At 33.0% G+C, this 24,061-nt stretch overlaps 1 protein-coding gene across 1 annotated transcript in view; it reads right to left on the bottom strand.

Moving 5' to 3' along the window:
• Positions 1–2,264: 2,264 nt before the first annotated feature.
• Positions 2,265–24,061, bottom strand: part of LOC306856838 (echinoderm microtubule-associated protein-like 6) — a 56,465-nt gene continuing 34,668 nt past the window's right edge. The window contains exons 16-41 of the mRNA XM_079396326.1: positions 23,244–23,337; positions 23,057–23,157; positions 22,449–22,651; positions 22,223–22,334; positions 21,631–21,758; positions 20,121–20,262; positions 19,882–20,034; positions 18,322–18,453; positions 17,871–17,959; positions 17,623–17,790; positions 16,833–17,034; positions 16,105–16,231; positions 15,284–15,362; positions 15,061–15,190; positions 13,789–13,887; positions 10,850–11,023; positions 9,345–9,553; positions 8,944–9,101; positions 8,005–8,119; positions 7,729–7,917; positions 5,269–5,441; positions 5,032–5,194; positions 3,965–4,068; positions 3,731–3,884; positions 3,289–3,389; positions 2,265–3,211 (exon numbers count right to left, since the gene is read on the bottom strand). Of these exons, the coding sequence (XP_079252452.1) occupies positions 3,187–3,211; positions 3,289–3,389; positions 3,731–3,884; positions 3,965–4,068; positions 5,032–5,194; positions 5,269–5,441; positions 7,729–7,917; positions 8,005–8,119; positions 8,944–9,101; positions 9,345–9,553; positions 10,850–11,023; positions 13,789–13,887; positions 15,061–15,190; positions 15,284–15,362; positions 16,105–16,231; positions 16,833–17,034; positions 17,623–17,790; positions 17,871–17,959; positions 18,322–18,453; positions 19,882–20,034; positions 20,121–20,262; positions 21,631–21,758; positions 22,223–22,334; positions 22,449–22,651; positions 23,057–23,157; positions 23,244–23,337 (3,524 nt within the window). The 3' untranslated portion in view covers positions 2,265–3,186. The remainder of the gene's footprint in view (positions 3,212–3,288; positions 3,390–3,730; positions 3,885–3,964; positions 4,069–5,031; positions 5,195–5,268; positions 5,442–7,728; positions 7,918–8,004; positions 8,120–8,943; positions 9,102–9,344; positions 9,554–10,849; positions 11,024–13,788; positions 13,888–15,060; positions 15,191–15,283; positions 15,363–16,104; positions 16,232–16,832; positions 17,035–17,622; positions 17,791–17,870; positions 17,960–18,321; positions 18,454–19,881; positions 20,035–20,120; positions 20,263–21,630; positions 21,759–22,222; positions 22,335–22,448; positions 22,652–23,056; positions 23,158–23,243; positions 23,338–24,061) is intronic.

Here is a 24,061-nt window from a genome sequence, read left to right as displayed (position 1 = left end):
CATTTCTTTTTAATGGTTTTAGCAAAACAGGTTGAAACTAAACGTTTACCATGGTGTGCTAAATAATGTTAAAGTTTCAGTAATTTTATATTTTTGGCATTATTATTTTTAAATATTATTTTCTAATTTTTGAATTATTTTACTTTTTACAGTTTCAATTTTAATTTAATTTTAGTTAAAGTTTTACTATTTTGTGTGGTTTTGTATTTTTTTATTAGTTGTGTTTGTATTAAAATATTTTTAATGTTTGAAATTTGAAATGTTTAATTTAATTTAAATTTATTTAATTTTCCTTTTTTATTTTGTTTTAGTTTATTTTAGCAAATAAAGTTAAACTAAATGTGATAAAAATGTTAAATAAATCAGTAAAATTACTAAAACTTTAACTTGATTTATTTTATTTTTTCCAATTTAGTTTTAGTTTTGGTTATTTTAGCACTTAAATTTTCAAAATGAAATGTATTATTATTATTATCGTTATCATTATCATTATTATTATTATTAAACGGTTTCAGTTTCATCTATAATAACCCTGAGCTGGACAACTATTTTGGGAATTCTGGGAAAACCTTTGCAACGTTTGACCTGAAAAATATGAAGTCTTTCAGTGCTACTGTTATCAGTAAAAACACTGACTTAAACCAAACATGCCTTATTGCTTTCCCTTGGCTCTCGCTGTGTAACACACTCATTTCTCTCTCTCATACACACACACACACACACACGCTGTTAAATGGGCCATTAATTTCACACATCATACAGCATGAGTTGCATTAGCTCAAGCCTGAGCTGGATGTGTTATTTAAGTCTGTGAAACATTAATGTAGCAGCACTTATGCATGAGCTGCGTCTCAAACGCATCGCTCAGTGTGACATTTTAAAGCCACGAGACCTAACGAGCCAGAAACACCTGATGTGACCCAGAGTGTTTTATACAGATGTGATTTATTGGGTTAGGGTTACTTTATGATGTTTTTTTTCAAGACACGTTTTGAGGACACATATTCTTGATGTTAAATTCATGATCTACTCTCAAAAGGCAAAAACAACCAAATCCCGGCAGGTGTCATGTGACTCTCTGTTGTCTGAAGGATGATTGTGAAACTGCTTTTGTGGCACAAAAACACGAGTGGAATGTTTTGGCAGCCAATACAAAACCCGCATTAATCATGCTTTCTATACTGTACACACCATGATACTGCAGAAGTGATTTTACTATAGTATCCAGTGCAATTCACCACAGTTATGCAAGTAAAGCCTGCTTGAAATAGAGTGACATGTTGAACTGTGTTGTGTAAGTGTGTATTTCATGACTCACTCTCTCTCTCTCTCTCTCTGCAGTGCGGTGGGTGGATCTGGAATGCAGCTCCGCATTAATAATCGCTGTATTGTTTTCTTTTATTTGCTGATTAGTATGAAATATCATGAACGCCGAGTGGAAGCTGCGCGGAAAGTTCACGGGCCAATCAGCTTTAAGCGCAGCAGCGATTATAATTTTTATTTATTTTTTGAGGCATGCAATAAAAAAAAAAAAAAAAAAAAAAAAAAAATATATATATATATATATATATATAATATTCGATTAATAGAAAAATATTTTGAGGCAAAACGCATAAGAAAACTTTCAATTAATTTCATTTATTTAGCCTGTTGACTGTTTTCCAATTTATGGAGTGATAAAGAAAATCCAAAATCCTTTAACCCTAATATGATAATTTATGAAAATTATTGAATATACAATTGACTTAAATATGTAATGCTTGATAACAATTAGTAAATCTATTTAACGATCTAAAATAAACAATTCAAGGCTTAATAGGATTGATAATAAATGTATATACATGTGCATATGTAACATTTTATGAAATGCTGTTTATGCAAATATATATTTATTATAATAAATATATAATTTGCATAAACGACAACAAAACAATTGCCTTAATATACTGCAATTAGTCATTATAGCAATATCTATTAGTGAAGCTTTGTATCCTATTCCCCTTATGATATTTATTTTGTATGTGTGCGGGGGTATTTACTTTATAAATGTATATAATGTAAATGTATATATATAATACTGTGATTAATCAACTGAGGAATATGGTGATATTTATTAGTGATACTAATTCACTACCTTTTGTTACTTGTTATTAAATATCGTATCCAATAACAATTTCCACAGCTGATCGCATGTTGAATAGTGCTACAAATATTGTGTTTTGAGAAACACTGCCATCATCTGGTGGAAAAACACACTTTGACATGTGAGCACATAGTTCTCTTTAATTATAAAACAACAGTATTCATTCATGAGCAACAACCACACAGATTCGATTCATGCATTATTATATAGCGTTCAATTAGACTGACCTCTGATCAGACAAATTACAAAAACACGAACATACCAATGACAGATATAACACGACAAACAGCTGCTGTCACATCATTGGCTACAAACAGCGCATCGCAATCTACACACAACGCTACTACCTACATTTCATATAACTTTAATATTTGGACAGCGAGTTTTTTGCATTTTCATTTTTCATATACGCCCACAGACCGACCGACTAATTTGCATACGTCATACGTACATAAAAAATAAATATTTGAACAAAAATAGCACAGGTCAAATATAACATCTACACATTACAGTACTTAATTTCTCCTGAGTCCCATGTATTTGGATATTTTGATATTTTTAACAGGAAGAGCATTTAGTGAGTGGATATATTTGACATTTATGTACAAAATGTAAAAAGAAGATAAAGAGAAAAAAAACGAAATTGCATAATGCATGATTTTGAAAAGAATTTTAAAAAGCTCTAAGTGGACATTTAGCACCATATATGCATCATATGAACATTTCGGGGCAAAGATCAGCAAACTGTGTCTCCAAGGCACTTCAGAATCCGAACAAAAAATACATTTATTTCTGAAATATTGGCATGATTTCTGAGTGTATCTTTTTTTTTTTTTTTTTGTAAAAGTACATGAGCGTAAACATTGCACTTCACAGAATGGTTAAAAAACCCTCTTCCAACTCAGGCTCACCTAGGATCCATCTGGTCTAGAAGGGTAAAACGCAGCATAACAGAAGTGCAGCATCCGGACGCTGGAGGTATCGGGCGGGAATCTCTCCGGCTTGATGTTTGGAGGAGAGATTCCCAGCTGTGTGGAGGCGGATCAGATGCATCTCCACACAAACACACTGAGACACAGAGGAGACGCATTAATAACAGTCACATACTGACAGACTGAGAGACAGATGAATGGATGTCAGCTCACCTACAGTCGTTGCCTCCTACACTTATCACATATTTGTCATCATAAGAGAAACGGATGTTGGTCACGTGGGCAGAGTGGCCGAAGTAACGCTTGTGTTTGGCCTTTGAAGAAATGCAAACATCAGTAAAAATATCAAATGCTCTAAAATAAATCATTTCAGGCTTAAGGGGTAATATGTTTATATAATATTAGTTCTTTAATATGGTTGATTATCAAAAAAGGGTTAATAAGGTTAATTATAATAAAGTTTATTAATGAAGGGTTAATATAGTTAATTATAACAATAGTTAATATAAACAAACATCTTACAACTGTCTTTCTACTAAACTTCCACTTGATTTAGGACTTTGCTAAAAGTGACTACAAAGCATGAATATGAAAAAAATGGGTAATGTGAAAAACGCTATAGAAATAAATTTGACTTGAGTCACGGTTAACTCACAAATTTTTCAGAGCAGGGGAAGTCGAAGAGCTTCACAAGTCCAAAATCATCTCCGGTGACCACGTTGAGCCCGGCGTGAGAAACACAGGCACAGTTCACGTCTGCCTTCTCTGCGTTACGCGGCCAGATGCCCAGAACCTCGTCACCCAGAACACTGTACAGGAGGAAGAGCTTTACTACAGGACACTGACGTCACTTCTGAGGACTGTTTACTGCACAGATCTGATTCCTCACCTGGTCCAGGTCGCCCAGGTGATCCGGTCAATCAGGGCTTGTTCTGTGACCATCTTCCCGCTGGGAACCTCATGAACCTGACGCTTATATGAACCGGTGGAGACCTGCACACAAAGTTTAAATCATATCAGTGTTACTTACACAGACTACATTCACACTACATCACAATTACTGCAAGATGCAATTTCAACTGAATCAACTGAACTAAGCTGAACTGAATAATGACACTATTGTCTTCTGTAATGCTGCTTATAGATAAATTGAACTCGTTTTAGAATTTATATATACATATATTATTGCACATATACCAAAATATATTTCAAAATGTATTTCAGGGGCAAAAAAAATCTTTTCCAATCTTGCAGTATCTTACATTTATGCTAAATGCAAATGGAATAGCCTAATAGAGATCAAACGAGATTTTCTGTCAAATTAAGGAGTTTATAGAGAAACGGGAATGTTTCAAAAATATTTGGCTACAAATAAGACAGAGACAAAGTTCAACAAATGAAGTTTTCTTCAAATGTGACATACATTTTTTTCAAGTTTAAATATATGAAGGCCAAAATATATTCTGTATTTAAATTATATTTTTTAAATATTTTTAATAAACAGAAAAAGTGGCAAAAAAATGGTAGTAAATATGTTATTTTTTTGGCACATTAATGCTGTTGGTTTACGGTTTTATTATTGTGAATCTGATTTGAAAAAAATCTATATTTTATGAAGTGCCATATAAATAAAGGTGACTTGACATGTTTTAAGGCACCATGTGAATGTGTATATATTCGTTACAGGAAACTAAAAAAATCTCCAGTGTCACAAAACGGTTTAAAATTCACATGCGTTTTAGCTAATAACTATTAAGCCGTTGTTTTTAAACAAAATATTTTTGTTGACTCGAACTCCATGCAACACCCTTTATTTGTGCAAAATGTGCATGCACAAAAACTTAATTTGTGTGCATTAAGAAATATTTTGTCGCAATACATCTCAGCTGTGTATGTTATCAAAATGATCTATTTCTAATTATTTAGTCCTCAACATGTTTTCTGTAAGATTTGTACCTCGATGTATTTGCTGTCAGCAGAGAAGTCCAGCTGGATCACAAATCCAGGAATATCTTTGCAGTAGCCGATCCGGTTGAGAGACGGCCCCAGAGTCAGATCGTAGAAATCCACAGCGCACTCCACCGAGCCGACGGCCAGCAGCCGGTTATCAGAGCTGAACCTGCGTGAGAAACAGTGCTTGAGATCGTATGATTTTATGATCATGTGTTTTGTTGTGTATTTGTCTCTTCTGACCGTATGTCCTGGATGGCCACGCTGCGGTCTCTCTTCTTGCCCCATACGGTCAGTGAATTCACCAGCAGCACAATGAACTCTCCGTTCTCCATCCCGATGGACACCATCTCACCGTTCGAACTGTACGCCGTGCACTTTGCCGGATGACCCAGACTGACTTTGTTCAGGAGTTTCTGGAAGACCAAAAATTATCAACCCTCTGGTGCGCTTCGGTCATTATTAATCGGAAAATTTAATGTTTCAGTTTTTGAGTATTTTTTACTAAAGAATGTTACAAAAGTGGGTGAAGGTTTTGACACTTGCTATGTGAAAATACACACACACAAAAAAAAAAAAAAAAAATCACTCAATCATGCTTCGAACAGGTTAAAAGGTCCTGAAGAAAATATAAAAAAAAATGACGAATGGGAAACAAATAGGAAACAAATTTCATTGAAATTTAAAACAAAAAAACTAAATCTTATTGAAAGCTCTTTTTTATGATATCAACCTCAAATTTGGAACACAACTTGTTTAGATTTATGCTTTTCAGTTTTAGAGTAAAACATATTTTGTAGGGATGCACGATATTATCGGACCGATATCGGAATCGGCCGATAATGGCTTTAAATGTAACTATAGTCATCGGCCCGATATGAAAAATTATGCCGATATGTTTTGCCAAACAGAGGAAGAATACCTTAACTCACATGTGTTCAGGGTGTGCTAGCGATTAGAGCACGTCAGCAGTGTGACTCATTTTTGAAGCAAAGTTTTGCCAGAATGGTGATTAGATTCACTGCATTTAAACTGAGAATGCATGTACAGAATGATGCCTTCGGTGTATGATAGCGTAAACAGTAATAGCACGTGCAGCGGCAGCCTCCCCCAGGTCCTAATGCCCACTCAGTAAAGAGTTTTAATTCTGTAGGAGGCGCTGTTGGCCTACTTTTAATTAAATGAAAGTAAAAAACACAAATAACATTTAGACAGTTTCTGATTAAATGAAGCAGTAATTGATGTCATAAAATTATGAGTATGTTTGGATTTAAAGGTCAGAAGCTATAGCTTACATGAATAAAATAAAAATCCCAAACATGACACTTGTAAATTAAATAATTCTATATATATACTGATTTATTCATTAATGTGTAATATTTTTTAAATAAATTATGAACTAAAAGATTTTCAGAATTTTTACAACTCTTTTGCTTTAGACCATTTACAAATGTTAAATTTTAAAATAAAATGTTAGGGTTTGAAATATAGTTTATTTATATTTAAAATAACTTAATTATTGATTTTTTAATTCTAACAAATAAGTTCTTGTTAAAAACAAACTAAAATCATTTAAAATAATTTGCTTATAATTTCCACACAGGAGAGACTTGGTATTGTTTCCAAACAAAAGAAAATATATCGGTATCAGCTATCAGCCAAAATGAGGTGAAAAATATCGGCATATCAGATATCGGCAAAAATCAAATATCGTGCATCCCTAATATTTAGAAAAATATATATTTCATATACAATTTGAAATTGGTATTTTTCATAACTATAATATTTTAATAAGGCTGTCAATCGATTAAAAAAAATAACTAATCACACTTTTTTTATTAATCTTGATTAATCCCATCTAAATTATTAAATATAATTTTATATTGCAATAATTCACATTCAATCTTCAAATTAATCAACAAAGACAGGGAAAGTATATTTTTAATAGTTGTTTAATGGCATCTTTTTTTATGTCTGAAGGTATCACTGATACCAATACTTCTGATGTCTCTAGGAAATTGTTCTTTTTTCCCTAATATTTAACCATTGAGTAGCCATTCAACATTACAGTATAACTGAGAACTATCAATTTTAACATTTATTAGACTTAAAAAAAAAACAATTTAAGAGAACTTAAATTATGTTAAAACAATCTTCACATAAACCCATTATAATAAATGTCATATTTGCCTGTGCCCTTCAGCAAGTAGGAAATATACAGAGTTATCAAACACTAAATTCTAATTTAAATATAGATGAATCCTTATCCTCGAAGCTACAAAAGTTACTGATTTTCTTTTTTTTCTTTTGTTCTATGATTAACAGACATCACAGCAGCTGGGATATTAGGTTATTTGGCTGCTGTGACTTTAAGAGCTGCCGCTGCTGAACGTGAGTTTGTGCCGATTTGCTGCTCAAGAAACATTTCTGATTATAAACCAATGTTGAAAACAGTTGGACAGATTCATATTTTTGTGTAAACTTTGATACATTTTATTTTTAGGATTCTTTGATGAACAAACTTCAAAAGAGCAGCATTTATTTGAAATAGAAATCTTTTGCAACATTACAAATGTCTTTACTATCACTTTTAAACATTTCCTAGCTGCAAAAAAATATGAATGTTATCATCTTATTGACCCTAAAGTCTTGAGCGGTACAGTAAAATCCCCTCTTCTCACTCCACTACCCACAATCCTTCACCTTATCGGCCAGGTCCCAGATGCGGATGGTTCCATCATCGCTGGCGGAAATGAAGACGTCTTTGGAGGGGTGTGTGGCCAGACCCCAGATGCGTCCCTGTGTGTGTCCGTTTATCATGGTGTTGGAGGCGGCGTTCTTTTCTCCAACCTCGATGATCTCACCATCCTTCGTTCCCACCAAGATCTTTCCCTGCCATCCATAAACAAACATCTTACAACTGTCTTTCTACTAAACTTCCACTTGAAACCAGTGCTTATGAAGCATGAACTGACTGACCTTTCCTCGGCACACAGATCTGACCGTCTCGACAGGAAGTCCCGTCTCCAGCTGAAACGCTCTGCATCTCTTCATTTCCTGATCCCACAGTTTCACAGCGCCGCCCTCTTTAGTCCTGCACATACATAATATACACATTAATGAAGCAATGACATCATGCCCATGTTTTGTATGCAAATAGTATAACTTTAAGAAAAAGATTAGCTTAAAAATATTTACATTTTGTAGACTTACTGTACACTATGTTCAAAAGTTTCGTTTTTTTTTAAGAAATTAATACTTTAATATTACAAAATATTTCTATTTCATATAAATGCTGGTCTTTTGAAGTTTCTATTCATCAAAGACTCCTGAAAAATTAAAAATAAAACAAAATACATAAATTAAATAAAAAATAAAAATCATTCCCACAAAACATTTAAACTGATGATAAAAATAAATGTTTCTTGAGCAGCAAACAATATTTCTATTTCAAATAAATGTTGTTCTTTTGAACTTTCAATTCATCAATGACTCCTAAAAATAAAATAAAATTAATTCAACACTGATGACAATAATAAATGTTTCTTGAGCAGCAAATCAGTATATTAAAATGATTTCTGAAGGATCATGTGACACTGAAGACTGGAGTAATGATGCTGAAAATACAGCTTTACATCACAGGAATAAATTACACTTTAAAATATATTCATATATAAAATATCTATTATAAATAGTAATAATATTTCACAATTTTTACTGTATTTATAATCAACTAAATGCAGCCATGGTGAGCAGAAGAGATATCTTTCAAAAACATTAAAAAACCTTACAGACTCCAAACATTTGAACTTTTGAAGGTGTAAGAATTTTAGTCTTTACGGTCAAAACAATATTACTGAAAATGCTTCTTTGAGAAACCATATGAAACTGATATATCAGCATATGTTGTGAACTCACGGTCTCTCTTTGCCTCCGGTCACGATGAGTCCGTCTCTGAGCGTGGTGTACATGGTGAACACTGGTCCTGTATGAGCTTTAGCCACCACACGCACCAGGAAATGCTCCCGCCACACATACACATCACCGTTTATGGCTCCCGTGAACGTCAGGTTATTCTGCCAGACAAAACACACAAGAGAAAATCATTTCATATGCACAGATAGGTATGAGACTTATTATACAGTGGTCTTTTTTTATTTGAGTTATATATATATATATATATATATATATATATATATATATATATATATATATATATATATATTGTGATTTACATAATACAGATTATTTTTAATAAAATTTAGTAAATCCATTGTAGACAAAAATCAGCTAAATAATCATAGATGAGAAAGACCCACGGCTCCAAACGCTACAGAGAGCATGGTCTGCATGCGTCCGTCCTCCACCGCTCCGATCACTCCTTTCTTATAGAGCAGAGAGCCTCCCACCAGCGTCCAGAACTTGATGTGTTTGATTCCCACCGACACAAACTGAGTGTCCGAGTCGGGCCTGAACTCCACCACGAAGATCCGGTCGATGTGACCGCCCTTACTGCAAACCCTAGAGCCTGAGATCACATGATGAAAGCATTAATAACAGCGGCTGAATATGCTGAACAAATTCCAATCCCTGTTTCTTACTGATTCCAGAAACAGTGTCTCTCACAAAATAAGAAAATAAGCATTTCATAAAAATTTTTCTTCTGACTATGGAAGCTTATTTCCACCATGGAATAAAAAAAAATAAAAAGGTAAATTTAATTTTTATTTTTTTTTTGTAGAAAATGATTTTTAAAAACCATATCCAACCAAATTGTAAAAAAGGTAATTGCAGTTAAAATTCTCTCAGTTCTAAGAAAAAAGTCAGAAACTCACAATTCTGAGTTTATATCTTTTTCTGGGAGAAAAAAAACTGAAGTGCAAGATGTTAACTCACAATTGCAATTTTTAACATTATTTTCTTTATTAAATAATTATTTTCATTACCAGTGGTATTTTAATATCATTAAGACACCATTATAATTTTTTATAATATTTAGAATTTGTATCTTTGTATTTTCCTTTTTCACTGTACTTTTATAGTTTGTCATTTTGTTGCATGTTTTCATCATTTTGTAATTTAAAAAAAAAAAAGTACTAGTTTTAGTTTTAGTATTTTAGTGGCAACTGAAAATGAGAAATTTTGCCTTGGTAAATGTTTGTTTTATTACTTTATTTGATTTATTAGATTTTTTATTATTATTTTTTGCTATATTTTATTTCAGTTAACATTGCTTTATTTCTAGTAAAAAAGATGTTTTTAGTATGGTTTTAGTCAAAAATGCAGGTTTTATAACTTACAATTCTAAACTTTGAACTTTTTTATTCCAGTGCAGAAAGAAAAAACAGAAATGTGAGCAGCAAACTCAAAATTCTGAGAAAAAGTCAAAGTTCCAAAATGTAAAATCAGAATTCAAAATTTCAGAAATCAAAATCAGAGAAAAAAGTCAGAATTGCGAGATTTAAACAAAATCTTAATTGCCATTGCAATTTCCTTTTTTTATCATTTCTTTTATAAACTTACAGTATGTAAAAAATTGAGATTAAATATTCCATTTTTTTTTCCACTTTGCAAATTATAAGTTAAATGACCCACTTTTGAATCCTGTCATTAAAACTCAAGCTTTTGACTTTCACTGCTTTTGTTAATTTGATAAGTGCATTAAAGCCAATACATACACATTATTTTGTGAACAAACTGCACGCGATAGAAAGTTTTATTGATAATTTTGAGCATCATCAAATTAGCTAACGTTAGGCTTTTTTTCAGTTGCAGGGCTACTTTAAGTATATATTTAGTTCAATACCACTGGTTTTTCACACACCTTCCTGCCATCTCCACACAGTGATGGTGTGCTCCGGATCCACTCCCACAGACAGCAGCAGTTTTCCCGTGGCGCTGAAGTTGACGTATCCGATCCCTTTGGCATGAGAGCAGCGCAGCACTGACAGCGTCTGTTTGCTCATGGCGTCCCACACGTGAATAGACGGCGCCAGGCCTACAGACACACACACACACACACACACACACACACACACACAGACCGACATCACATTATGCTCAGCTGAAGGACAGATCCAAAAGCTCCTGCTCCTTTCAGCACAAGACCAATAAAATCCACATTAGGTGTATTAGAAGACATCTATTATGCAAATGTTGTGGGTTATTTATATTAATAAACAGTGCTGGGAAGCTACTATGAAACTGGATTATAGTATTTGCACTGCAGTAAAGATGCATTTAGAAAAAGTAGTACAACTACAAGCTACTAATAAGAAGCAGTTAACTATGCTGTTTAAAGGGGGATTATACAACTTGTTACTTAAGCAGAGCTGTATTTTTCTGGCATATTTTCCCGTTTTTAATGAATTTTTTAAACAGACAAATTTACACAAAGTGCATAAATAAATTCACTAAATGCATATATCAATGCATAAATATTGTAAATGCATAAATAAATGCATACAAGCAAAAAATGCATACAAAAAGGCATATAAATAACTGCATAAATACATGTAAAAATAAATGCACTAAATGCATAGACACATGCATGAATAAATGCATACAAGCATAAATAAATAAATGAATACATTCATAAAATAAATAAAAGCAAAAAACTGCATTTAAATAACTATAAATTAATGCAAAAATAAATGCACTAAACGTGTAGAAAAATGCATAAATAAATGCATATAAATAATGGCAATATAAATGCACTAAATGCAAAGATAAATGTATGCAAGCTTAAATAAATGAATAAATAAATACATAAATGCATTAATAATGCATATAAATAACTGCATATAAAAAAACGATATAAAAATGCAAAAATAATATGCATAAATTCATAAATGCAATGTATATAACTGCATAAATGCATAAATAAATAGAGTTGAAAACTCAGCATTGAATGAAATGTTCATCACGCGACACTAGTATGCCTTGAACAAAATAACCTGTTGCTGGAGAAGCGACTCTAATTTGAAAACAATGTAGTTGTATGAAGTAAATGTAGGAAAAATATAGTTAGTGTCGCTTCTTTTAGTTAGTCACTCCCCAACACTGTTAATAAAGCTGCAGAATGAGTTTGGGGTGGCTATTATGAGTTCATAATGACAGTCCTCAGAGCAAACACACGCCGCGGGCATGTCAATATTAGATATGTATTCTAGCGCTGAGGGAGGGAACGAGGCATCATGACAGAAAATCAAGCCAATCTGCTGCATGATGCTTCATGAAAACATGAGAATGTTTATATTACAGTCAATATTAACGAGAGCATTGATTTATATAGGCCTAGAGCAAATGATTTTCATCGAAAATCTGTGGCATCCACCTTCCAGACCCTCGTGAACCACAGACAGATGTTATTCCATCAAACGTGATATTAAAGATTGATTCACTAAAGAAATATTCAGAATTCAATACATATTACGAGATCATATCTGTGACATGCTGGAAGAACCAAATAAATTAATTTAAACTTTAGTTTTGAAAGGTTTTTTAAACAGAGTTATATTTTTCTGGTGCAAAAACAATGAGGATTTTTAATGAAATTTACACTAAATGCAACAATAAATGCATAAACACATAAATAGGTAGATAAATAAATGCAAAGTTAAATGCACTAAATACAGATAAATGCATGATTTCATTCATACAAGCAAAATGAATAAATAAATGAATACATAAATTCAGTTAATGGTTTAAAAGCAGAAATGTGAAGTTTGAAGTCTGTATTTTTGTATTTATATTAATTATTCTGTTCAAAGATGTAATATTTTAGTTTATTACTCTTATTCTTTTAAAAGTTATTCATAAAGGTTTAGAAAAAACATTTTAACATTCATTTTAAACATTTTTGAAATGTTCATAAAAGAAGTCTCTTCTGATTAAAAATAAAGCAAAAACAGTAATATTGTGAAATATTTTTTACAATATAAAACAGCTGTTTTCTATGTGAATATATCATAAAATGTAATTTTTTCCTGTGATCAAAACTGAATTTTCTGCTTCAGTACTTCAGAAATCAGATTCTTTGATGATTATTTAAACTGCATTATTTTAGTTTGTTATTATTATTATTATTAATTTTATATATTTATTATTTGATGATTATTTACTTCATTATTGCAGTAACTGCATTAATACTATATTTACATATATTATTATGCAAGTTATTCCTCTTTAGTTTATTCTTGTAAATGGATAAATCTGCATGCACATCATATAGTGCTTACCATATTAACTGGTTTACCATGCATGTGTTACAGAATAACGCCATGTGTCATGTTAACACTGAATCCTGAATCTAAATTCACATCTATGAACTCAAGTGTTTGACTTGTATTGAACCTGGATTATTGCTTTGGAGAATAAATGCATGCTTTAGTTCTAGTTTGCAGCCCAAATAAATCTGTCCTGGATTTCTGGAGTCAAGCACAAAAGGTCAGTGAGACAAACTGAAGTCAGGTGGCAGGAGGTTCTGCTGTCCTACCTGGCAGATCGGTGATGTCGCCTGTGTGGTGGTGTGTTGGGTGAGAGGATGAGACAGTGATGAACAAAAATGAGAGAAGCCAAAGCAGAATTACGAGAGATTCAACTTATTCGACACAAATCACAAGCAGGCTTGTTATTAACACAAAACCAAGCAGTGCAGCTGAAAGAAGCAACGCAAAACTCAACGTGAGCAAATGAAAATGACTCAGACGGTGAAAATTACACCGATTTGCGTTAGGCCAGTTTGTTCATTAGCACACTCACCGATCTGACCGGTGGCGATGATGTTGAGAAATTTGGGATGTTGATTGACAGTCAGACAGAGGATGTCATCCGTGTGCTCCAGATAAAAGCTCTGAGTTCCTGCAAATCACAAACACCTTCATCTACAGCTGCTTTAACTCTCCAGTCCGTGTTAAACAGCATGCATGCAGCTCTTATGAGCTCACATTAATAGAAAAATGTACTTTTAAGACACTGTCACACTGCTTTATTATTTTAGTACTTATCTCATATACTGCTATGGATCAGTAAAAATAAGATTTTTAATTTTCTTAAAAGAAGTCTCTTCTGCTCACAAAGGCTGTATTTATTTGATCAAAAATACAGTAAAATCTGTTCAAATGTGAAATATTATTACAATTTAAAATAGCTGCTTTCTATGTGAATATATTGTAAAATGTAATTTATTTCTGTGATGCGCAGCTGTATTTTCAGCATCATTACTCTAGTCTTCAGTGTCACATGATCCTTCAGAAATCCTTCTAATATACTGATTTACTCAAGAAACATGTATTATTATTATTATCACCGTTGAAATCAGTTGTGCTGCTTCATATTTTTGTGAAAACAGCGATACATTTTATTTTTCAGATACTTTAATTAATAGAAAGTTCAAAAGAACAGTATTTATTTGAAATAGAAATATTTCACAACATTATTAATGTCTTTACTGTCACTTTTGATCAATTTAATGCAATTTAATGCATGCATTTAATGCATTTTTGCATTTAATGCAAAAATGCATCATTTTTGCATTAAATGCAAAAATCAACTTTGCATTTAATGCAAAGTTGATTTTTTTAAACTTTTTAACCTTTTGAATGGCAGTGTATATTCTAATTATACATGCAAACTTTAACCCAAAAATCATACTGTAGTACATACTTTATTAATTAATTACTGTTAAAAAACTACTCTGAAAATAAAATAATACTGTATGTATATATATATAACTGTACCTTTGAGCATAATATAATTAAGTACACATTATGTTGTAACTAAAGCTGGTTTAGTTCATTTCACTATTAGTAATTTTCCTCTGCAGCCTGTAGAGGTCAGCAGCACCTCATGTCTGATCTGGAAGCAGATGAGTCTCAGAAGACACACCCACAAACTCAGCTGATGCATAAAGTCAAACTGTACTATTTCAAAGTCTTTAAAACACCTAGTTGTGTTTTTGCTGCACATCTGCCACATGCTGAGACACTAAGCCAGAGGTCAGAGGTCAGCAGTGAAGCTGAATCAGGACTGTACCAGCAGAGAGGTTCTGAATAACAGCAGCGGCGGCTGTGTGGAAGATGATGTCTGCTCCATCATTGAGGTAGTGAAGGTTGTTTCGACAATCAAAGCCCCTGTAGCCAAACACGTGATCCAGAGACAGCTCCTGCAGACACACACAGACATCAACACACACACACACACACACACACAGTAATGAGGACAATACTGACTCTTCATGAGCTCATGACCGACTGACCTCCACGATCTTCTTCTTCTTTGTGATGTTGTTCTTCACCAGTTTATCAGGTAACGGTGCAGCTCGACTCACTGGAGGCCTGCAGGAAACCAATAATGGCATTTTTAATAAATGAGTTTATTTTTCAATTTTTTTTGTTTTGTATTCTATTACAAATATCTAAACATTCTCAAATCAAGATATATTTACTTGAGATGCAAAATGATCTACGATATCAAGTCTTATTTTCTGATGAATGTATCAAAATGAAGTGAGTTTTTGCTTAAAACAAGAACAAATGTCTAGCAGTGGGGTCAGAAAAATCAACTTAATTCAAATTTAATTTCATTTTGATACATTTTTCAGAAACAAGACTTTGTATACAAGTCTTTTTCATCCAAAGTTAATTTATCTTGATTTCATTTTTCAATATTTGTAATGGAAAACAAGCCAAAAATAAATTAAATTATGTCTCATTTCCTGCTAAATATATCAAAACGAAGTGAGTTCTTGATTAAAACAGGAACAAATATCTGCCAGTGAGGTCAGGCAAATCTTAATTAAATTAAAAAATTAATTAAATAAAATTCAAACAAAAAAAAGTTTTTTTTTCATTGCTTAATTATTTTTTTATTTATACATTTTTTAAATGTATTGTTTATTGTTTGTATTGTAAATGTTTATTTTGATCGCATTTGGCAGATCATTTTCTTGTTTTAAGCATGAACACGTCATTTTGATATATTTCTCAGAAACCTAGTAAAACAAATAATATCTTATGTTTTTAAATTATTACAAAGGAAAAATATATTTTGCAGTGTTGTGTTTGCTTTTTTTATTACCGTTCATCCACTAGGATCTCCTTCTGTTGTTGGTGCGGTTTCACGCCTGTCATTTGTCTTATACTGACGGCGTAGATCTTCGTTGTGTAATCCATGCTCTTTTCCCGAGCAACGTCACTGTCGTACCCTAAACACACAAACGGTAGTTAAATTAAATTGCAAATTAAAAATGTTAATAAAAAATGCAAAATTAAATAATTAAATTTAAAATTTACATTAAAATTTAAATTAAATTTAAAATTTAAATGATAAATTAAAATGTAAACACACAAATGTTAGTTCAATAAAATTGCAAATTAAAAATTTAGAATTAAATAAAATTTTAAATTTACATTAAAATTTAAACTAAATTTAAAATTTAAATTATAAATTAAAATGTAAACACAAACGTTAGTTTAATAAATTTGCAAATTAAAAATTTTAATAAAAAATGTAAAATTAAGTAAATTTTAAATTTACATTAAAATTTAAACTAAATTGAAATGATAAATTAAATGTTTAATAAAATTGCAAATTAAAAATTTAGAATTAAATAAAATTTTAAATTTACATTAAAATTTAAACTAAATTTAAAATGTAAATGATAAATTAAAATTTAACCACAAACATTAGTTTAATAAAATTGCAAATTAAAAATGTAAAATTAAATAATTAAATTAAAAAATTACATTAAAATTTTAACTAAATTGAAATGATAAATTAAATGTAATCACAAACAAAAACTTTACCTCCATCCTCTTCAGCGTCGTCGTCTGATTCCTCGCTGTCCACAGCTTTGCTCTCGCGTGGACCAATACCCTCTCTCGCCCAAATCATGAGGGCGGTGTCAGCTCCACCCACTGACAGCAACATCGCGTCGTCATTGGACCATCGTACATTCGTCACATTGCCACTGTGAGCCACGTACTTTTTAAACTTTGCAAACTGACCCTGTATGAAATTAAAGCATCAAGGACATTCTACTTAATGCATAAACCTCTGGTTTTATAAAAGACTAGTACAATAGCATTCAAATTTTTTTTTTTTTTAAGAAAATTATATTTTTATTCAGCAAGGATGCATTAATTGGTATTAATTGGATAGGTTTTGTCACTTTTAAAGGAAAAAAAATATATAATTTAAATATAATAATTGATTAATAAAATAAAATAAAACTATAATAAGAAATGCTGTTCTTTTGATGTATCTATTTATCAAAAAATCCAAGAAAAAAGTATAACAGATTTTACAAAAATATGAAAACATTGATAATAATACGAAAAGCAGAAAATCAGCATATTAGAATGATTTCTGAAGGATCGTGTGCCACTGCTGAAAATTCAGTTTTATGTCAGAAATAAATTAATTTGACAATATATTCACACAGAAAACAACTTATTGATATTTCACAATATTACAGTTTTTACAGTATTTTGTATGAATGCAGCCTTGTAGAACATGAGACTTCTTTCTGAAGCATTAAAAACGTTTGAACAGTAGTGTAAGTGAATATATGATGTGGTTTTGCTGCTGTCAGACCTTGCAGGGGAAGCTGAAGAGCTTGACGAAGCCGAAGTCGTCTCCGGTGGCCAGCAGCTTCTTGTCTTTGGTAAGTGAAGAGGCGTTGACGAAGCTGAGCGTCGGCCAGATGCCCTCGCAGGTGGGGCCCAGCACTGACGTCCACGTGGCCCATTCCATCTTCTCAAACTGAGCACACACAAACACACAGTTACACGGTGGTGATGCTAGAGTTGGTGATATATATGGCTGTGTGTAGTTTTTTTTACCTCTAAACTGCTGATAGTTTGTCGTCTTCCACGTGGAGCTTCAAAAAATATCTGCTCTTTGGCACCAGTGTTGACTTGAAGCAGTTTTCCTGCATCAATACACAAAACATGTCTGATTAAATGTCTTTATGCATTTGTTTTTTTTATTTGCTAATGATGGATTTCTGCAGGTGCTGTTCTAATGCTCTTAAAGCAAAATGACCCTTTTATTATACTGCCAAAAATACATGACTTAAATAATATACAAATTCTTTAATTGTAGGTCTAAAAAAAATTATTCAAGCTACAGCTGACCAAATAATTATTATAATTATGGAATTGTCAAATAATTTCCCTTCAGCTGTATTTTAACTGTATTTCATTCAAGGATTAATTCATCACATGCAGAGAGACATTAACGTGCATATTATTGCTTGAATATATATTTGTGTTTTGTGTATGTCTGGATTACCGCGGACGTCCCAGTCCACATGTGTGATACAGCTGGACGCTCCTTTACAGATCCCCACCCGCTTACTGGTCAGAACGTTATAAATGTCCACAAATGAGTCGTGGGAGGCCACGGCGAGGTATTTTCCAGCATCTTCAAGAAAAAAAGAAAACTTATTTATTTTAGGAAAATACAAATTACACACATCCACACACATATACATATATATATATATATATGTGTGTGTGTGTATGTATGTATAAATTATGCAATGTATATATAAAATGAATTATTTTATTATAAATTTTTACACACACACACACACACACACACATATATAAATAATTTTGTATATATATTATATAAATTGTAATAAATTTACAAAATACAGGGTGGGCCATTTATATGGATACACCGTAATAACATGGGAATGGTTGGTGATATTAAAGTCCTGTTTGTGGCACATTAGTATATGTGAGGGGGCAAACTCCTCAAGATGGGTGGTGACCATGGTGGCCATTTAGAAGTCGGTCATCTTGCATTGACAATCCAACACAATGGGCAGCACATTGAACACATTTTATAAGTGGTCAGAAACTTGTAAATAACTAATGAACGAATAAAGTTACGTTGAAACCAAGCACACCATTGTTTTTCTTGTGACATTACCAATAAGTTTGACGTGTCACATGGCCCTCTTCCTATTGAAAAAACAAAAGTTGTATCCAAGATGACCGACTTCTAAATGGCCACCATGGTCACCACCCATCTTGAGGAGTTTGCCCCCTCACATATACTAATGTGCCACAAACAGGACTTTAATATCACCAACCATTCCCATGTTATTACGGTGTATCCATATAAATGGCCCACCCTGTATATATATATACAAATCTTTTTAATTACATGTATTTACAAAAATAAGTAATACTTTATTATTATCATTTATACATGTGTATTTATAAATATTTGGGCTTATAAATATTAAATAAAATTAAACATTTAAAAAAAAAATCTAATTGCATGATATTCCAATTAATTCATCAAATTAATCGCACATCAATAATGACTATGAAACTACTCTACAAAAGATCATTTGGTCTTATATGTGTGTGGGTGTATGAATGAATGAATAAATGATCTTTTACATATATCTCCACATATTATTATTATTATTATCAAGGTTATGTATTATATATTGTTGACATAATATTAGAAAGCATCTCTGAAAACAATAAATGTTTTCAGCACATTTGACCCCTCCAGGGTTATGATCTCTTCGATTTTAACACCCAAAATCATTTTTTGTGGACTAATTTATTAGCCATTGGATAAAAATGTCTAACTTGGCAGCAGAGCAAATTTGTGGGTCAAAGCTTATGAGATCAATTCAGCTCTGGAGCTACAAAACTACATGAGGTCTTGTTAGCATTGCATAATGAAACACGTCCCAGGTTTACTGTAATACATGATGTTTAGAACTATATCTAAACACATATGTCTAATGGGAATTTGTATTTTTAATAACATATGTATTATCAGCCTATTTTAATATCTAAAATATGCCAGACGGTTGGTTACCTTGAGAGAACCTGATGTCAGAGATGATCTCCTTCCTATGGTGGAAGGTCACCATGTCCTCCAGCGTGTCTGCATTCACCACCAGGAAGCTGCCGTCGTTTAGACCCACCGCTAAGGCTTTTCCGTCTGGCGAGAAGGCACAGCATCGACCACCTACAAACACACCCATACACCAAAACTGCTTGTGATACTGAATTTGAGATCTTCCAAATGTGGACGGAGGTTAGCGAATCACAAACCTTTCTTAAGTTTCCGGACGGCCACCATACGATGGTTGGCTGAAAGCTCCCAGATGCGCAGCGTTTTGTCGTCACTCACAGTGGCACAGATGGGCAGCAGCGGATGAGCAGCGAGGCCCCAGACTTCCCCCTCCATATGACCCTAAAACACATCAAACACAACACACACTTCACACTTGAGCCGGTTGAAAATCGATTCAAATATGGGGGTAGGAGTTTATATGAATGGATCTCTGATTGGACCTGACTGTCTTTAGAAAAGTGTAAATGGCATATAATTTTTACATCCTGTGCCACGTTGTTTAAGTAGCAAATGCATTTGTGCCCATTTGTGCGCCCATGGGAGTGCTGGTCTAAAAACGAGGTGTGTTCAGGCGCATCGTTGCTATTTTGAGGCAACTGAAATAGACCATGCCACTGACCAACTAAAACCTGGTCTAAAGTCAATGGCGCAGTATTGTTTTGTTATTTAAAGAGCGTGTTAGTAATATGCACCTATAGGCGGGTCCATAATGCATGTACACTTTGCTTATTACACTCTCAGGGACACGCAGCAGCACACAAACATGCCAAATATTACCAATTAAAGGATTACAGTGTAAAAGATTATTAATTTGTAGGCTATATATATAAAAAAATACCTACATGTCAAAATGGATAGTCATTGCATGTATCAGAATTAGGCTACCTATTTGCTCGCGCACGAGCAGATCCGTTACTATCTGGAGATGCGTTCAGTATTTGCACTTGCAAAGTCCACCGTGTAAATAGCGAATCCGCCATAGCGCAAGCGTAACTGGGAATGGGCGATGCGACTCTGATTGGTTTATTGCACGTTATGCCCAAAACACAGCCATTACTCATTAAGAGAATAGGGACAACCCTTTTGGACCATGCGCCAGGCGCATTTTTCCCATTGTTAAACTAGCAAAAGTGATTCGGACACACCCTAAGTGCACTTGCACCGTTAAAATAGGGCCCTATATCACTGCTGTCCATAAGCGCCACCTGCTGGCAGAGAGTGAATCTGCGTCTCATTCAGAGTTTCCTTCAGATATGTTTTATGTAGTATAGTTTCACAAAACTAAAGTCAGACCATTCTGTTTCTGCTTCAAATTTGGAAATTATACAGTCTAATTTAGATTAAAAACTTCTCATGCTGCATCTTAGTTTGGGTCTTGATTAAAATGCAGTGGTTGCCTCTACTTTTAAATGGAAAGAGCACAGACAAAGCCTTTGTTTATTTTAAGAGATTTGTGTAACTTATTTATTTGTTTTGGGGTTTGTTTTAGTTTTGTTATATTTAAATTTCACAAAGAAACGTGCAGCAGTGGCCTAATAAAAGGACACCTTCTCATTTACTGTATAATTTGTGTTCGATCTCATTTTGTTAAACAAAATCAAAATCGTTAATCGAATCGTGAGCTGAGTGACTCGTTACATCCCTACTGGTTTGATCTTGTTATTCTGCATCTGGATTAGCAGCTGTATATTTGAGCGTGACACGCACCTGTACGAGTAAAGTCATGGGGCCGCTCTTGTCGATCTCTAGGATCTCTCCGTTTTTGGTGCCGACCAGAATGTGTCCGTGTCCCAGAGTGATCGCTCTGATGGATGGGTTGTCCTCTAACAGCAGTCCTAAGCAACAATAGGTTTTATTATAGAAGCGTAACCTTCTGTAGGTCAGTGGTCATTTCAAAGTTTTGCCATTTTTACTACATCATAATGGTAGGAAACTTGGTGACTTTTGACAAAAATGACCACCATAGAAACAAGGGTATTACCATGAAAAATACAATTTGTATTACCATGAAATCCCCTCAAAATACAAAATATGAACTAATAAATATTATTGAGACAAAATATAGCACATTAATTTCAGTACAAAAACACTGCACTAATTAAAAAATAATATTAATTGTTTTTTCTGATATTTGTTTACATATTATTAATATAGAAATAAATATTTTTAGAGGTAAATATTGTCTAGTACCATGAAATTCCCTCACAATACAACACATTAACTAATAAATATTATTGAAACAAAATGTAGTACATTTATTTCATTGTAAAAACTTTCTGTTTTGAGGATTTATAATTACCCTTAGATGAAGGCGAGAGTGCCGCCCTCTTGATGGCGTACGTCTTCAGACATCTCTCAAACATGTCGTCCCACAGCTCAACAACTCCATCTTTACCCCCCGTCACAAAACCCTTCAGGTCACAACACACCATTAACAGCTAAGAAATGCATTTTACCTACTGTTTATCTGTATTTAATGCACAGTCTAAGCAGGGTACCATGCACCTGTGGCAAAATCAGCTCACCTTATCCAGAGAGCACATGGCAAACACGGGCCCGTCGTGAGCTTTGATGCTCTTCATGAGCGTTGTGTCTTTCCAGATGTACACGTCACCCGTCGTCGCCCCAGAAAACACCAGATCCTCCGAGCGTCCGTAGCAGGCGGACATCATGGTCTCCTGCCTACCGAGATTCCCGAAAATGCCTCTTTTAAATGTTAAACCGCCTCCTGGAGTGAGAAATAGACATCAAACGAATGCATTTGAATTTATCCAGAGGAAAAGGCATCCAAAGCATTAGTTCACAGAGAGTAATTTGGTTATTGGAGCATTTGGTTTTGACTCGCTGAGCTCTTTTTAAAGCTCTTGCACACATTTAATTGGTAAAATACGGCATGCTGATGGTAAAGTTGACGAAACAGTCAAATCAGCTTATGATGGTTCGATATGATGTGACAGATTCTCCTCACAGTCATGTTCTCGTGAGAGAGATGGGCAAGAGCTTATGCTTCACATATTTCAGTAAAAACACTGTCTGCTCATATAACAAACATCCTGCGCTGAAAACAAGTGCTACTGCTGTGATTTAGGATGCAAGACTCTTAGTATTCACAGTATTAACTAATGAATCTCACCTGTATGCAGCCAGAACTTGATGTGTTTCATTCCCACCGTCAGCAGTTTGTCCATGCGGAACGGGTTTCCTTTCACCACAAAGATCTTATCTTTATGTCCTCTACGGTAAAGAGAGAGACAGATGTCTTTCGTGAGCGATTCAGATCGCTGCACATACTCTTTACCGTTATAAAGGTTTGGTTTTACCTGGATTTGGCCAGTTTTTCGCCTTTTTTCCAGTCCCAGATGACTATGGAATGATCTTCGTCGATTCCCACTGACACTAAACTCTTGCCATCCGCTAGATTTGTGCAAGTTAAATAACAGAATGTGACACAGAAATGTTTTAAAACATGTTTAAGTAACTGTACATTGTATAAAAATACGATTCTGGAAACATTAATGGAGATGCATTGGTTTACTTTGCTTGAAACCCGGTAATTGAATATTTAATGAAATTGAGTAAACCCTGAAAATATATATAGTTTATGGGAAAAGAAAAGAAGTAACATTACTTTTAACTCAAATCTCAAGTTTCTCAGCTGACTTCCATGTAAAATGCAGTGTTATTTTAGTATCATTGAGATACTATTATTTTAATATTAATATTTTGAATTAGTTTTTATTTAATTTTTGTTGTGCATTTTTGTCTTTTTTATTAGTTTTAGATTAAAAAAAAAATGTCTATATAGTTTATTAATTTTTATTTTAGTTTTATTTATTTATTCATTTATTTATTACGAGTTAAATGAAAATAAGAAATGTGTCTTTGCCAACTAATTAAAATATAATACGTATTTTTTAAATAATTCATTGTATTTCAAAGTTATATATACATTTTACCCAGGTATAATATTTTAAAGTAATATTTTGAATTAGTGTTTATTTTTATATTTTATATTTTAATTTTAGTTAAAGTTTAGAAATTTTGTTGTGCATTTTTTTTAATTAATATTTGTTTAAATGTTTTAATATCTATATAGTTTTGATTCATTTTTTATTAAATTTTTTTTATTTTGGTACAT

Source organism: Barbus barbus (genome assembly GCF_936440315.1).
Source record: "Barbus barbus genome assembly, chromosome: 37".
In the NCBI taxonomy this organism is placed as follows: Eukaryota; Metazoa; Chordata; class Actinopteri; order Cypriniformes; family Cyprinidae; genus Barbus; species Barbus barbus.
This window is presented reverse-complemented; position numbering and strand designations above follow the sequence as displayed.